The sequence below is a fragment of the Artemia sp. Qi Xiang Cuo genome, chromosome 16 (assembly GCF_049724085.1).
Source record: "Artemia sp. Qi Xiang Cuo chromosome 16, ASM4972408v1, whole genome shotgun sequence".
NCBI lineage: Eukaryota > Metazoa > Arthropoda > Branchiopoda > Anostraca > Artemiidae > Artemia > Artemia sp. Qi Xiang Cuo.
This window is the reverse complement of record NC_142809.1, coordinates 24,963,034-24,980,086: the sequence shown is the minus strand read 5'-3', so window position 1 is coordinate 24,980,086 and position 17,053 is coordinate 24,963,034. Positions and strand designations below refer to the sequence as shown.

Sequence of the window (17,053 nt, the reverse complement as noted above, 5' to 3'; positions counted from 1 at the left end):
TTTTGATCGCCTTAGGACCGTAATTATACCTCCCACAATGGGCAGAATAATACCCAACATAAACCAACTTAAAAAAAATGGATTTATTGTTTTATATCAAACTATTTTCATAATAATAGGGGAGCTACCATCCCTTCAAAATCCGTATTACACACTTAGTCCAAACACAGTCCTATAAATAAATGGATCGTAGGGATTTATTCCATATTGATCCACTGGAACTCACAGATAAAGTAGGACAATTTGCCCCTAAACTCACTTTGAGAAGATTCAGGCACCCGCCCTAACAAATACATCTGGTAACTATCCGCCTCCCTTAATAGTCCGTATTAAACTACGCTTTAATGTGCGATTTGTTAGTACTGTACATACGCTGAATATGATAAAGCTATTAGTCTGGTATTGACCATTTACGTAGCTTTAAAAATTATGGGTTTTACATACCTTGACTGAGCATTTTTCCTTTTCTATTTCCAAGGATTAATCTTTACTTAACGTTCGTAACTTTGAACAGTTTACACTTAGCTAGTCGATCTGTTGCGTCATATTTAAACTTTCATCGATTCGATTTGTTCTGGTCGGCTAGAGGTCCACATAGGTAGAGCACGGACAAAATGAAACACAAAATAAAGACGTTTCAATAGTTGTATCGTTTTCATTAATCAAGCTTAATCTGGCCCAGGTAAAATCCAATACTGGTCCATTCAACGCAAATAAAATAAAGAGCTCCATATATTAGTAACTTTATAAACACTGTTTTAACTATCCGGGCTTTTTTGGGCTATTCAAAGAGGTCCTGTTCGTAAAAAAATAATACTCAACTCCACGTAGTGTTTGTCGACACTTAGCCTTCTTTCAAGCCTTGTAATCGTTTTCAAACAGTTCGTGGTAACGAACTGTAAGTAAGGAGCGACCCGGCTCAATGGTAACCGAAACTCTAGAAAACGGTATTTTGATGCAAATAGATACATCAAAAGAATGAAACTTTAATGCTTATTTTAAATATATAAGTTTCATCAAGTTTAGTCCTACACATCAAAAGTTACGCGCTGAGAAAATTTGGCTGATTTTCGAAAAAAGGGAGAGAAACCCCCTAAAAGCTATAGAACCTTAATGAAAATCTCACCATCCTATTCAGTGTATCAGAGAACCCTACTGTAGAGGTTTAGAGCTCTTATCTACAAAAATGTGGAATTTTGCATTTTTCGCCAGAAGAAAGATCACGGGTGCGTGTTTATTTTATTTATTTTTTCGTTTTCCCAGGGGTGATCGTATCGACCCAGTGGTCCTAGAATATCGTCGGAGGGATCATTGGAACGGAAATTAAAATTTCTAGTGTCCTTTTTAAGTGACCAAAAAAATGGAGGGCAACTAGGCCCCCTCTCACGCTCATTTTTTTCCCAAAGTCACCTGATCAAAATTTTGAGATAGCCATTTTGTTCAGCATGTTCGAAAATACTATAAGTATGTCTTTTAGGATGACTTAATACCCCGAAGTTCCCGGGGGGAGGGCTGAAAGTTATGAACTTTACCCAATAGTATCATATAGTATTGGTTATTGGGAAGTATACAGACGTTTTCAGGGGAGATTTTTTCTGGTAGTGGGGTGGGACTGGTCGGGGGTTATGTGGGAGGATATTTCCATGAAGGAAGTTTTCATGGGGGAAGGGACATTGCTATGAAGGGGACGCCAGACTTCCCAGCATTATTTAAAAAAAGATCAGAAATTATATTTAAAAAAACAAGTTTTCAACTGAAAGTAAGGAGCAACATCAAAACTTAAAACGACAGAAAACATTACGTATATGATAGGGTTCACCCCCTAGTCAATACCTCGCTCTTTAAGCCAAAGATTATTTAGTACTTTCATAAGAGCTATTTATTCTAATTAACGGCATTTGTGATTAAGCGGTCATTTTTAAGAATTGGAACAAAATTCGATCTCTAGCTTAAAGAGCAAGGTATTGACAAGGGGGCAAACCCTTAATATACGTATTAAAATATAGGAATGTAGAAGTTCGTTACGTAAGTTAATTCGTAAGTTACGTATATTTATTACTAAGAAAAACGTTCGTAAATAAAATTATACATGTTTTGAGAAAGCCATTTAACCAAATAAAAGTAAAATTAATATTCAAATTTGGTTTTAATTATTCATGTACGGTGAGCCAAAATCAAAACCTGCATTAATTCAAAAACGTTCAAAAATTAAATTAAAAAAAAACAAATTTTTTCTAACTGAAAGTGAGGAACAACGTTAAAAATTAAAACGAACAGAAATTATTCCGTATATGAAAGGGGCTGTGCCCTCATCACCGCCTCGATCTTTACGATAATGTTTGACTTACTCACAACTCTATTTTTTTTTTAAACACTGATAATCTTTAGCTTAAAGAGCGAGGCGTTGAGGAGGGAGCAGCCCCTTTCATTTAAATAAAAAAACAAGTTTTTTTTAACTAAAAGTAGGGAACGACGTTAAAACTTAAAACGAAAATAAATTATTCCTTATATGAAAGGGGCTGCCCCCTCCTAAACGCCTCGCTCTTTACGCTAAAAATTTTTGTTGTTTAAAAAAAATAGAGTTGTGAGAAAGTCTAACTTTAGCGTAAAGAACGATGCGTTGAGGAGGGGACAGCCCCTTTCATATACTGAATAAGGGGACTGAGGGGATAACCCCCTCATAAACGTAATAACATATACGAAATAAAATAAACAATAAAACAAAAACAAGCTATACGGCTCAATAGTAATTGAAACTTTTAAAAACGGAATTTTCATGTCAATAAATGTATCAAAAGAATGGGCTTATAATGCTGATTCTAAATATATACATTTTATTAAGTTTAGTATTACTTATCAAAGTCTACGCGCCTGAGAAAATTTACCTGATCAAACAGTTCGTGGTAACGAACTGTAAGTAAGGAGCGACCCGGCTCAATGGTAACCGAAACTCTAGAAAACGGGTTATTGATACCAATAGATATATCAAAAGAATCAGATTTCAATGCTGATTTCAAATATATAACTTTCATCAAATTTAGTGCTACCCATCAAAAGTTACGCGCCTGAGAAAATTTGGCTGATTTTCAAAAAAAGGGGGAAAGACCCCCTAAAAGTTATAGAACCTTAATGAAAATCACACCATCATATTCAGCGTATCAGAGAACCCTACTGTAGAGGTTTCAAGCACCTATCTACAAAAATGTGGAATTTTGCATTTTTTGCCAGAAGAAAGACCACGGATGCGTGTTTATTTGTTAGTTTGTTTGTTTGTTTGTTTTTTGTTTTTTTTCCCCAGGGGTGATCGTATTGACCCAGTGGTCCTAGAATATCGTGGGAGGGCTCATTGGAACGGAAATTAAAAGTTCTAGTGCCCTTTTTAAGTGACCAAAAAAAATGAAGGGCAACTAGGCGCCCTCCCACGCTTATTTTTTTCCCAAAGTCACCCGATCAAAATTTTAAGATAGCCATTTTGTTTAGCATGGTCAAAAATATGATAAATATGTCTTTTAGGATGAATTAATCCCCCGAAGCTCCCAGAGGGAGGGCTAAAAGTTATGAACTTTACCCAATGTTAACATAAAGTATTGGTTATTGGGAAGTATACAGAAGTTTTCAGGAGGTTTTTTTTCTGGTAGTGGGAGGGAAGGGTGGGTCGGTGGTTATGTTGGAGGATCTGTTCATGAAGGAAGTTTTCATGGGGGAAGGGAAATTTCCATGAAGGGGGCGCCGGACTTGCCAGCATTATTTATTGGTTATTGGGAAGTATACAACCATTTTCAGGAAGGATTTTTTCTGGAGGGGGGGGGGCTAGGGGAGGGGTTTACTCTGGAGAATAGTTCCGTGGAGGATGTTTCTTTGGGGTAAGGGAAATTTCTATGAAGGGGGAGCCAGATTTCCAAGCATTATTTAAAAAACGATCAGAAATTAAATAAAAAAAAACAAGTTTTTTCAACTGAAATGTAAGAAGGAATATTAGAACTTAAAACGAACAGAAATTATAACGTATGTGAGGGGGTTCTCCCCCAAGTCAGTACCTCGCTCTTTACGCTACAGTTTTTTTTTAGTGCTTTCAAAAGAGCTATCTATTCTAATTAAACGGCCTTTGTGATTCTGGGGTTTCTTAATCAAATTTTTTTTTAACTTTTAACGTAAAGAGCGTGGTATTGACTAAGGGGAGAACCCCTTCATATAAGTAATAACATATACGTAATAAAAAAAAACAATAAAAAAACAAGCGATACGGCTCAATAGTAATCGAAACTTTTAAAAACGAAATTTTGATGTCAATAAATGTATCAAAAGAATGTGTTTATAATGCTGATCCTAAATATATAAATTTTATTAAGTTTAGTATTACTCATCAAAGGCTACAAGCCTGAGAAAATTTACTCGATTTTTTAAAGAGGGGGAAAACATCCCCTACAAGTGAAAAAATTTTAATGAAAATCACACCGTCAGATTCAGCGTATCAGAAAACCCTATTGCATAGGTTTCAAGCTCATATCTGCAAAAATCTGCAACTTTGTATTTTTTGCCAGAAGAAAAATATACGAATATAGAAGTTAGTTACGTAAGTTAATTTGTAAAGACATCCATTTAGCAAAAGAAAAGTAAAAATTTTATACAAATAAAAGGTGCATTAACTAAAAAACGATCAGAAATTAAATAAAAAAAACAAGTTTTTTTAACTTAAAGTAAGGAGTGATATTAAAGCTTAACCCGAACATAAATTATTCTGTATACGAAAGGAATTGTGCCTTCCTCAACATACCGCTCTTTGCGTTAAAGTTTGAATCTTTCTCACAACTTTATTTTTTAATACAATAGAAAATTTAAGCGTCAGGAGCGAGGGGATGAGGAGGGGACAGCCCCTTTTATATACGGAATACTTCCTGTTCGTTTTAAGTTTTAATGTCGCTCCTTACTTTCAGTTTAAAAAAATTGTTTTTTTATTTAATTTTTTAAAGAGGGGAGAAACATCCCCTACAAGTAAAAGAATTTTAATGAAAATAACACCGTCAGATTCAGCGTATCAGAAGACCCTTTTACATAGGTTTCAAGCTCATATCTGCAAAAATCTGCAACTTTGTATTTTTTGCCAGAAGAAAAATATACGAATATAGAAGTTCGTTACGTAAGCTAATTTGTAAATTACATCAGAAGCAAATTTAGAGACAGCCATTTAGCAAAAGAAAATTAAAATTTTTATACAAATTTTGTTTACTTATTCAATGAAGGTGAGCCAAAATAAAAGCTGCATTAACTAAAAAACGATCAGAAATGAAATAAAAAAAAACAAGTTTTTTTAAACTGAAAGTAAGGAGCGACATTAAAACTTAAAACGAACAGAGATTATTCCGTATATGAAAGGGGCTGTCCCCTCCTCAACGCCTCGCTCTTTACGCTAAAGTTTTTTATTGTTTTAAAAAATAAAGTTGGAGACAGAGTCAAACTTTAGCGTAAAGAGCGAGGCGTTGAGGAGGGGACAGCCCCTTTCATATACGGAATAATTTCTGTTTGTTTTAAGTTTTAATGTCGCTCCTTACTTTCAGCTTAAAAAACTTGTTTTTTTTATTTAATTCTGTCAGGAACTGGGATCAGACACATATTTCTAAAGTAATTCCACCAGCTACACAAATTAAATCAATTATTCTTAATATTACTCAGAAAAAAATGACAAGTGTCGTCAAACGCTAGAAAAAAAAGACACCAGTTTCCACTCTTGGCTCAATCATTAAAGTCGTTTATATTGACTAATACCTAATGGTTTTATATTGATGTTCATCTTTTAGACTTTTAGGCATTTTCAAATAAGACTTGGAAGTTCTATATCTCCCCTAGTCTATCTAAAATTCCAAATCTTTGTGGATATTGTTAACGGTAATCTTTCTGACCATGAATTACTTCCATTTGTTTAGGACAACATTGAAAGTAGAACAGGTGATGTCGGAAAAGATGTATGTTTTTTTATATTCTCCTTAACATGAGCGAAGAAAGAAGAAAAGTAGGCCACCCGTTTTCCTGGGAAACGTGTATGTATTCTTACATTCAAGGTCAAGCTAAAATTTTTCAAGTAAATAAAAGAATAGCCGATAGTATGCCATGTACAAAAAAAAATTGGGTAATAATTTGTTGAAATATATATTTATAGATATTGTAGAACCATTAAAAGCTTTTGTGTGCTTGGCGTCTTGAAGTTATAATTTTGTAATATTTTTGTTATTTCATGGTTTTCAAGATTTTAAATAATAAAACCGTTTGAATGACTTATGGTTTTGCAATACTTCTTAGATATCATTGTTAATTTACTCTTTAAATCCAATGTTAATTAATTCTTTAAATGGAAAAGATTTGAAAAATACTTCTTTTTAGTATTTTCACAAATAAATACCCATTTTGTATCTTCATTGGAAAACTGAAAATAAAAACAAAATTGCCCCCCCCCTAGATTTCAAAAAACAAATTTTGCCCAAACCCCCAAACGTTTTCATAAATTGAAGGCACTGATCAAACATGGAAAACGTCACACTTCACCAAAAACAAGGATATTAAAAAAGGCTTTTTACTTTGTTCAGATCTAGATGTCCCGAAAAATTCCAGTGTGTATCAAATAGTTTGTGGTAATGAACTGTAAGTAAGGACCGATTAGGCCCAATAGTAAACGAAACTCTAAAAAAAACAGAGTCTTTATAACAATAGATCATAGGCAGCGCGCTAGCGCTGCCTAAGTAAAGAACGATGTGGGCACAATGTGTTTTTTTTCTTCACCCGGGCACTTCGTATCGAAGGAGTTGTCGTAGAAACTTCGAAAAAGGCTCATTCGATTGGAAATTGGAGTGGCTAGTGCCCTTTTTAATAGTCGAAAGTGATTGGAGGACAACTAGCCCCTCCCCCAGACCTATCATTCCCCCAAACATATCCAATCAAATTTTGAGATAACCATTTTGTTCAGCGTAGTTGATTTCCAAATAGAAAATATGTTTTTGAGGAGGACACTCCCCCACAACCCACGGGGCAAGGGTTTTAAGTTATGCCCTGAGGGCATATAAGAGCGATGTTGGCACAATGTATTATTTATTATTTTTTTCGTTTAGAGCAGGGCACTTCATATGGAAGGGGTCGTCGTAGAAACTTCAAAAGGGGCTCATTCGATTGGAAATTGAGAATTTTAGTTCCCTTTTTAATAGTCGAAAGTGCTTGGAGGGCAACTAGCCCTCCTTCACGCCCATCATTCCCCCAAACACATCCAATCAAAATTTTGAGATAGCCATTTTGTTCAGCGTAGTTGATTTCCAGATAGAATATATGTTTTTGAGGAGGACACTCCCCCACAACCTTCAAGGCAAGGGTTTTAAGTTATGCCCTGGGGCATATTAGGTTTTTATAGAAGGCGCTGTCGTAAAAACTTAAAAACAGGCCCATTCGATTGGAAATTCGAAGGGCTAGTAACCTTTTTAATAGTCGAAAGTGATTAGAGGGCAACTAGCCCCCCCAAGCCCATTATTCCCCCAAACACATCCAATCACAATTTTGAGATATCCATTTGGTTCAGCGTAGTTGATTTCCTCATAGAAAATACGTTTTTGAGGAGGACACTCCCCCACAGCCCTCAGGTCAAGGGTTTCAATTATGCCCTGGGGCCATATATGGTTTTTATTGAAAGTGTTGTCGGAAAAAATTCAAAAAGGGCTCATTCGATTAGAAATTCAAAGGGCTAGTTCCCTTTTTAATAGTCGAAAGGGATTGGACGGCAACTAGCCCCCCCCCCCCCCCACGCCCATTATTCCCCCAAGCACATCCAATAAAAATGTTGAGATCCCCGTTTTGTTCAGCGTAGTTGATTTCCAGATAGGAAATATACTTTTGAGGAGGACACTCCCCCACGACCCTCATGGCAAGGATTATAAGTTTTGCCCTGGGGGCATATAAGCTTTTTATTGAAACCTTTGTCGTAGAAACTTGAAAAAGGGCTCATTCGATTTGAAATTCAAAAGTATGGTACCATTTTTAATAGTCGAAAGTGATTTCAGGGCAACTAACCCCCCTCTCACGGCCACCTTTTTCCCAAACACATCCAATGAAATTTTTTAGATAGCCATTTTATTCAACGTAGTGGAAAATTTTGGAAATCAGGTTCTTAAGGATGACAACCCCTCCCCCCACAGCCCTCAGGGCAAGGGTTTTAAGTTATGCCCTGGGGCATATAAAGTTTTTATTGAAAGTGTTGTCGTAGAAACTTTTAAATGGCTGATTAAATTATAAATTCAAAGGGCTTGTGCATTTTTTACTAGTTGAAAGTGATCGTATAGCGACTAACGCCCCTCTGACGCCCACCATTTTCCAAAACACATCCAATCAAAATTTTGAGATATTCATTTTGTTCAACGTAGTTGAAAGTTCAGGAAATTAGGTCTTTTAGGATGATAACCCCCTCAGAACCCTCAGTGCAAGTGTTGTAATTTATGCCCTGGGGGCATATAAGGTTTATACAGAAAGTTGTTGTATAAATCCTAGGCAGCGCGATCGCGCTGCCTAAGTAAATAACGGGGACACTCGAGAACGAGACAAGAAACGGGGACTAAGTAAAGAGGAGGACACTCCCCCACAACCCTCATGGAAAGGATTTTAAGTTATACCCTGGGGGCATATAAGAACGATGTTGGCACAATTTCTTATTTATTAATTTTTTCCTTTAGAGCAGGGCACTTTGTATGGTAGAAGTTGTCGTAGAAACTTCAAAAGCGCTCATTCAATTGGAAATTGGAGTGGTTTTTGCCGTTTTTAATAGTCGAAAGTGATTGGAAGGCGACTAGCACCCCTTCCACGCCCACCATTTCCCAAAACACATCCAATCGAAAGTTTGAGACGGCTATTTTGTTCAGCGTAGTTGATTTCCAGATAGAAATTATGTTTTTGAAGACAGTCCCCCCCAGCCCTTAGGGCAAGGGTTGTAAGTTATGCCCTGGGGGCATATAAAGTTTTATACAGAAGGCGTTGCCGTAGAAACTTTAAATAGGTTCATTCGATTGGAAATTCAAAGGGCTAGTGCCCTTTTCAATAGTCGAAAGTGATTAGAGGGCAACTATTCCGCCTCTCAAGCCCACCTTTCCCCCAAACAAAACTAATCAAAACTTTGATATAGCCAGTCTATTCAACATTTTTGGTTATTCTAGAAATGAAGTGTTTAAGAATGACAACCCCCCCAAAACCCTAAGAGAACGGGTTGTGAGTTGGTCTCAGGGGGCATGTGAGGTATTTGAATAACGCGTTGTCTCAGAAACTAAAAAAAGGGGTCAATCAATTGAATATTGAAATGGCTAGTGCCCTTATTAATAGTGATTGAAAAGCAGCTAACACCCCTTAACTTTCCACCGTTTGTCCAAATACGACCAACAAAAATTTTGAAATAGCCATTTTGTTCTACGCTGTTCGAAGTTCAGGAAACTATACCTTTGAATATGACACTCCCCCCAGAGTCTTCAGGGCAAGAAGTACAAGATATGCCCTGAGGGAATTTAAGGTTTTTATTGGAATCTTTGTCGTAGAAACTTGAAAAATGGCTCATTCAATTGGAAATTCAAAGGGCTAGTGCCCTTTTTAATAGTCAAAAGTGATTTGAGGGCAACTAACCCCCCTCTCACGCCCACCTTTTTTCCAAACACATCCAATCAATATGTCACATGGTCATTTTATTCAACGTAGTTGAAAGTTTTGGAAATTAGGTCTTTAAGGATGACAACCCCTCCTCCTTCCCCACGGCCCTCAGGGCAAGGGTTGTAAGATATGCCCTGGGGTCGTAAAATGTTTTTATTGAAAGCGTAGAAACTTCAAAAAGGGCTTATTCAACAGGAAATTTAAAGGGCTAGTGCCTTTTTTAATAGTTGAAAGTGATTAAAGAGCGACTAACGCCCCTCTCACGCCTACCATTTTCCCCCAAACACATACAATCAAAATTTTCAGATAGTAATTTTGTTCAAAGTATTAGATTGTTCTGGCAGTTGGGAGTTTGAGGATGACACCCCCCCCCCCCCCAGCACTCAGGGCAAGGGTTGTAAGCTATGCCCTGGGGGCATATGAGATTTTTATTGAAAGGTTTGTCGTAGAAACTTCAAAAAGGTTCACTTGATTGGACATTGAAAAAGCTAGAATCGTTTTTGATAGTTGAAAGTGATCGCCGAGCGCCTACCGCCCCTCTCACGACCACCATTTTCCCATGCCCATCCAATCAAAATTTTTAGATAGCTATTTTGTTTAACGTAGTTGAAAGTTCTGGAAATTCGGTCTTAGAGGATGACAACAACCCAAACAGACCTTAGGGGTAGGGTTGTAATTTATGCCCTGGGGACATATAAGGTGTTTATAGAAAGCGTTGTCGTTTCCAAAAGGCCTCATTCAATTTGAAATCGAAAGGCCTAGTTCCCTTTATGATTGTCGAAAGTGATTGGAAGGCTTGACATTTTTATAGTAAAGATTGAAGTGGGTATAATGTATTATTTTGTTGTTGTTGTTGTTGTTTAGACCAGGGCACTTAGTATCGAAGGAGTTGTCGTGGGAACTTCTAAAAGGGCTCATTCGATTGAAAATAGAAAGGGCTGATGCCCTTTTTAATAGTCGAAAGTGATTTGAGGGCAACTAATCCCCCTTCCACTCCCAGCCTCCTACGCCCAACCTCCCCAGCCAACCCTCCCATTTCTGCTTTTAAAATTTAACCAAATCAAAATAGCCTAAGTGTATCCAAGCTATCAAAGAAAGTAAACAGATTTTTTTTCGAATGATATCAAGTTTTCCATTTCAGGTCAACTAGAGGAGTTATGAAACTAAAATAAACAGTACTATTTGTGTCCAGATTTTTAAAAGGATGTATGTTGTTAAAAATTGCTGAAAAATTTTTCTCCAGCATACAAATACCAGGCCAAACTATAAAGTCTTAAAAAACGAAAAGATTTAAAGTATTATTTTCTTTTTCCCTGAAAAGACTATATCAATATAAAACGAACAGAAATTAATTAAAAAAAAAATTTTCCACAAAATAAGTTTTTCAAAAAAAGTACAGAAATCCATTAAACAAAAAATGAGCAAAAATAAAACAAAATCATCTACCAAGCATGAAACTAACACAAATCAGCATCAATAAATAAATGAAACCCAAAACGAACAGAAATTACAATAAATAACTGAGTCAAACTCAAAACGAGCAGAAATTAAAATAAGTTGGGCGCAAAACCCCTATGCCTTCCCAAGGCCAGAACAAAATTTACACTTTACTGAAAAAATACAAATGAATGTCCATTGTCAGTTTAATATACATATACTGATATTTAGTAATCAATATGTTAATATTATTTGATTCATTAAAGTTATAAAAGTAAAAACATTTATTTCTTTTGTTGGGTAATTTTTCTGTTGGGGGAAGGGATCGGGGGGTTACGTGGAAGGATCTTTCCATAAAGTAATTTTTCATGGGGAGAGGGAATTTTCAATAAAAGGGGAGCCGGGTTTCCCAGCATTATTTAAAAATGATCAGAATTGTTCTTAAAAAAAAAAGTTTTTTCAACTGAAAGTGTGGAGCAACATTAAAGCTTAAAACGAACAAAAATTATTACGTATACGATGGAGTTACCCCCTCGTCAATAACTTGCTCTTTACGCTAAAGTATTTTTTCCCTTTTAAAAGAGTATTTTATTCTAAGTAAACAGTCTTTGTGATTCAGGAGGCATTCTTAAAGAATTGAAGAAAAATTCCAACTTTAGCGTAAAGAGCGAGGTATTGACGAGGGCACGACCCTCCTTATATACATAATAATTTTGGTTCGTTTTAAGTTTTAATGTTGCCCGTTACTTTCAGTTGTAAAAACTTGTTTTCTTTATTTAATGTAAAGAAAAACCAAAGTTTTCTTACTCCAGGGTCTTCTTACTTTAGACAAACTTTTGTAATAGAGAGGGCTAAGCAATTCTTATTCTTAATAAAGATTAAATAGTGAAAAATAATAAGAATATATATATATATATATATATATATATATATATATATATATATATATATATATATATATATATAATATATATATATATATATATATATATATATATATATATATATATATATATATATATATATATATATATATATATATATATATATATATATATATATATATATATATATATATATATATATATATATATATATATATATATATATATATATATATATATATATATATATATATATATATATATATATATATATATATATATATATATATATATATATATATATATATATATATATATATATATATATATATATATATATATATATATATATATATATGAATCGTTTTCAAAATGGACTAAAAAGAAGAAATTTTTTTCTAGAGAATCTATGAATACAAGTGAAAATGCGGTGCGTCAAACAGATTGGGCTTTGAATATCTTGATTTTTTTTAACTTGTTTTCCTCAACTCACCGAGTTTTGTCGTTTATGCATTCTATGCTACCAGCTGATTGTCCTAGTTCTCTTACTAGTTCCCCAGCAGAATGCTGGTCTTTAAATTGCAACAGGTCGTCTAGTTCAAACAAACCTAAAGATCTAGCTCATGAAAAACGCTGTTAATAATTCGTCCTTTATTTCACAGAAGTGATCAAGATAACATTTACGGTTCCTTTAGTAATATTTGGTAATAGTTTGACACAGACTTAAATATTTTTTAAGGGTGGCAGGTTTACAGATGCAATAATTTTTGAATTTCTATGTAGCTTCATTACTGGGACTTGGGTCACTCCACACCCGCCTCCAAAATCTTACAATCAAATTTGGACAATACATTCTAAGAACACTAGGAAGCTGAAAACACAGAATTATCCTCCCCCGAATACACCCCTGAACAAACTCACCAAAAGACAGAATAAGCTAGAACCAGTTTACTGCCGGACAACGTGGTATCAGCATTGTTTTGATCCCCTTTTGACGGGTCTATTTAAGAGCATAAAGTGATTGTGGTTTGTCTTTGTGCAATTTTTATATACCTTGTAAACAGCTCAGTTTTTAAACAGCGATGAAAAAAAACAAGAAAAAGGGCAGAGCAAAACTAGAATTAGAAACATCACAAAAGATAAAAAGTACTGAACACATTGTAAATACCTCTACCACATGTCGCCGAGCACACTCCATTTAGTGCAGGAACCCATTTATAGTGCTTTGAGCTTCTGCATGAACTTCCATTTCCATCACAAACTCCACATTCATCAAATTCGGCTTTTGAATCAACGACGCCATCACATCCAACCGACTAGAACAAAGCAGATTAGCTGGTTTCAACAAAGCGCTTGTTTGGCCATAACCTAGTTCCTCAATTTAACTTTGCGATCATCAATGGAAATAAAAGTTCGAATAATCCAGATTTTCTTTTAATATCATTGTTTGAACGTACAATAGTTGAAAAAAAAAATTCAATTTTGGCTTGAAGAAAATTCAGTTTTGGCATTCTTTTTCAAATTGCAAATTGAACTTTACGATTATCTTTGCTTTGGTTAAACCATAATAGACGATATTATTATTCGTTTCAAATTGAAGTTACCTCTTTAAGGAATTAAATAAAAAAACAAGTTTTTTTCAACTGAAAGTAAGAAGCAACATTAAAACTTAAAATGAACAGAAATTATTACGTATATGAAGGGAGTTTCCTCCCTCCTCCTACTTCGCTCTTTACGCTAAAGGTTTTTAGTACTTTTAAAAAAGCAACTTATTGTTCAAAATAAACGGCCCTTGCTTTTCAGGAGTCATTCTTAAATATTTGGGACATAATTCAAACTTTAGAGTAAAGATCGAGGTGTTGAGGAGGGGGGAACCCCCTTCACATACGTAATAGTTCCTGTTCATTTTAAGTTTTGATGTTGCTCCTTAATTTCAGTTGAAAACTTTTTTTTAATTTTATTTTTGATCGTTTTTAAGTTAATGCCAGGAAATCTGGCCCATTTCCACAGGGAAACCCCTTCCCCACGGAAATATCCTCTAGACAACTCAATCCCGGAGAAAATTTACCCCGGACAATTATTCTTAACCAATCTGCGCGTAAGATTGAGACGGAAAAGAGAAAACGAGACATTTAAAAAGAATTTTGCATAAGAATTCTGGCAAATTCCCGCAGTGTATAATTTCCTCTGACAAGTTCACTTCCTGGAAACTTCACTCCGTATGGAAAATTCCCTTGTGGAAAAAAAACAGCAGAAAATTTACCCCCCTCCTCCTCCCGAAAATTTATGCAGACAAACTTAATAACTTAAAGACCCTTCCCCTGGGGCTGTGTGTGGGGGGGGAGTAATTTTAGACCCAAAGGCATAGTTATTGGGACTTTTGACTACGTTGAACAAAACTGCTATCTCAAAATTTTGATTGGATGATTTTGGGTAAGAAAGGGGCGAGGGAGGGGGCCTACTTGCCCTCCAATTTTTTTGGTCACTTAAAAAAGGGCACTAGAACTTTTCATTTTTGTTCGAATGAGCCCTCTCCCGGTATCGTAGGACCAATGGGTTGATACAATCATCCCTGAGAAAAAAAATACAAACAAATAAACACGCATTCATGATCTTCTCGCAAAAAATAAAAAATTCCAAATTTTTGAAGACAGGAGCTTGAAACCTATACAGTAGATTCCTCTTACACGATGAACCTGATGGTATAATTTTCATTAAGATCGCTTAAATTTTTGAGGGTGTTTCTCCCTTTTTCTAAAGTTCAGGAAAATTTTCTCAAGCTTCTAACCTTTGATAAGTAAGAATAAACTTAATTAAACTTATACATTTGAAATCAGCATTAGAAGCCAATTATTTTGATATATCTATTGGTATCGCGGTTCCGTTTTTTAGAGTTTCGGTTACTATTGAGCCGGGTCGCTCCTTACTTACAGTTTGTTACACCGAAGTGTTTAATTTTAAAATATACCTGATTGAAACAATTGAAAGTAGGAGTAGTAAGGCTATAGTATATACTGGGGATATAACTGGGGATACATCGTATAAAGCTAGCAGAACAGGTTATATTCGGACCAAAATGGCATGCAATACGGAAGTTACAGCCTGAAGGAATAGACCATGTCAATAGATACTGATTGCACATAATTTATTGCAAGAATTATGCAAATGAGATACCTGTTTCTACCTGTATTTATATCGATCAACAATTCAAATTATGATGTACCTTCAGTATAGCATTAAAGTGTCTGAAGAGCGTTAACTCAGGACATTAATATCCAGATGAAACCAAATGATAATAATAAGAATAATTTTTTTATTTAGATTGAATGAAACAGGAAAAGGGTTGAAATTTTAATTGCTTACCAACTAAAGGTAAGTCTGAGGGAATGGTGACTCCCACGTCACATCATATAAATGTCAGTATAGGATTAGATCATCCTTCGGAAGTTGATCGATTCAATTGACTTAACTTCAATTCTTGGCTGTGACCGCTATAATACATAAGTACTAAGTCAGGAGTGTAGGCAATATCAAATATTGTTTAGGATTAAAGTATGCATAAATTTGAAACTAATAAAGCCGTATGCGTATAGAACAGAATTTTAATGTAAAAATCCAGAACAGTCTTTATAAATAAAGTTCAATCCTTAGAAATCAAGTAGTGAGCTAATTATGGATTTGATTACGCCCATAGCGGGTATACTATTGGAGCTACTAATAATTCCTCTACCAAAAAGTCGTATAAATTTTAGGCAATGATACGGCATCGTGAGCCATCAAGGACCCCAACCTCCAAGGGCCCCAATATCTTTCTCCCAAGGTTTTGGCCCTTTCCCATTTTTAATACTTTTTTGATGTTTAATTTTTTTAACTTTTATTTTTTTGAACTCTTATTTTTGATTTTTTTATTTTTTACATAATTTTTTTTACTTTTTTTTTAACATGTCTTAAAATGACATGAAATATACTTAAAAAACTCATATTTAATGTTTCAAAATGAGAATGATATACATACGTTAGTCGTGACTTTTACTATTCGAAAAATTATGTTTGTAGTAGCACTTTCTTTTTTTGGACTAAATTTTTGTCTTACATAAATTTTTTCGACTTTTTTTTATTTATTCGGTTGTACCAATGGTACTCTATGGCCGATCATCGACACTACGTGCCTGTACCAGTTGTAGTCTATGGCTGGTTATGGACTCTACCTAGTTTATTGTATGTATTAAATCAGTGTTTTTCGTACATTGGAAGTATAAGCACTTGTATAATATTCTTTAAAAATAAAAGTCAAGATGAAATATTCGAAGAGAGTTTGTATATATGATAAAGTCATCCTTGCGTTGAATGCCGACAAAGACAAATATTTGAACTACGAAACAAGAAGTAGTGTAACACTATTGGAAACGTATACTTGCGTTGTCATGACAGTGAGAGTTTAGATTTCTTTGGGATACCGAAGAAACTCAACATTGTTGAGGGTGAACATGTTAGAGTATCATTTCCAGAGATGATCATGCTCAAACAGAATGCAAACATAAAAATAATTGTCGATGATGGGGGACAACTTTCAAAGAGATGCAAACATAAAAATAATTTTCAATGATGGGGGACAATTTCTTACTACTTTTAATGGTAACACGTTACCTGTTGGTAGATCCTCTCACAAAACATTCTGGTATTAGCACTCTAAAGAAGACATGAAGAAGACAGGCATACTCCAGCACTAATTTCACTAGCCATATCTTGTTTACGTGTCAGAACTGTTATCTGTGTAAAAATAATGTCATAATAAACAATGGAATCACGGGCAAAATAAATTGGGAATTGGTAGACAATATCACTAACGAATATAAGGATGAATTGATGAAAAATAAGGACAAGCGAACATTATTACTACAATTAATCATAGAGTCAATGAACCTAATAATACCAAAGATGAAACGCATATTGAACCTGTAGGTGACATCCCCAGTAAAAATAGTGTGTGACTCAAAATGGATTACTAGTTATTCTACTGGTTACCAAATAAGAGAAGAGAGTAGCTACAGTATCAAGAGATAACACGATGAATT

General features: G+C 34.8%; 1 protein-coding gene across 3 annotated transcripts in view; it reads right to left on the bottom strand.

Moving 5' to 3' along the window:
* The window catches only part of LOC148942708 (protein madd-4-like), a 305,059-nt gene that overhangs the window by 166,014 nt on the left and 121,992 nt on the right, over positions 1–17,053 (bottom strand). For all 3 annotated transcript variants that reach the window (XR_016143070.1, XM_089102254.1, XM_089102253.1), the window contains exon 5: positions 13,147–13,294. Coding sequence is in view for 2 of the 3 variants with exons in the window: in XM_089102254.1 (XP_088958380.1) it covers positions 13,147–13,294 (148 nt within the window). In the remaining variant the exon portion in view is untranslated. The remainder of the gene's footprint in view (positions 1–13,146; positions 13,295–17,053) is intronic.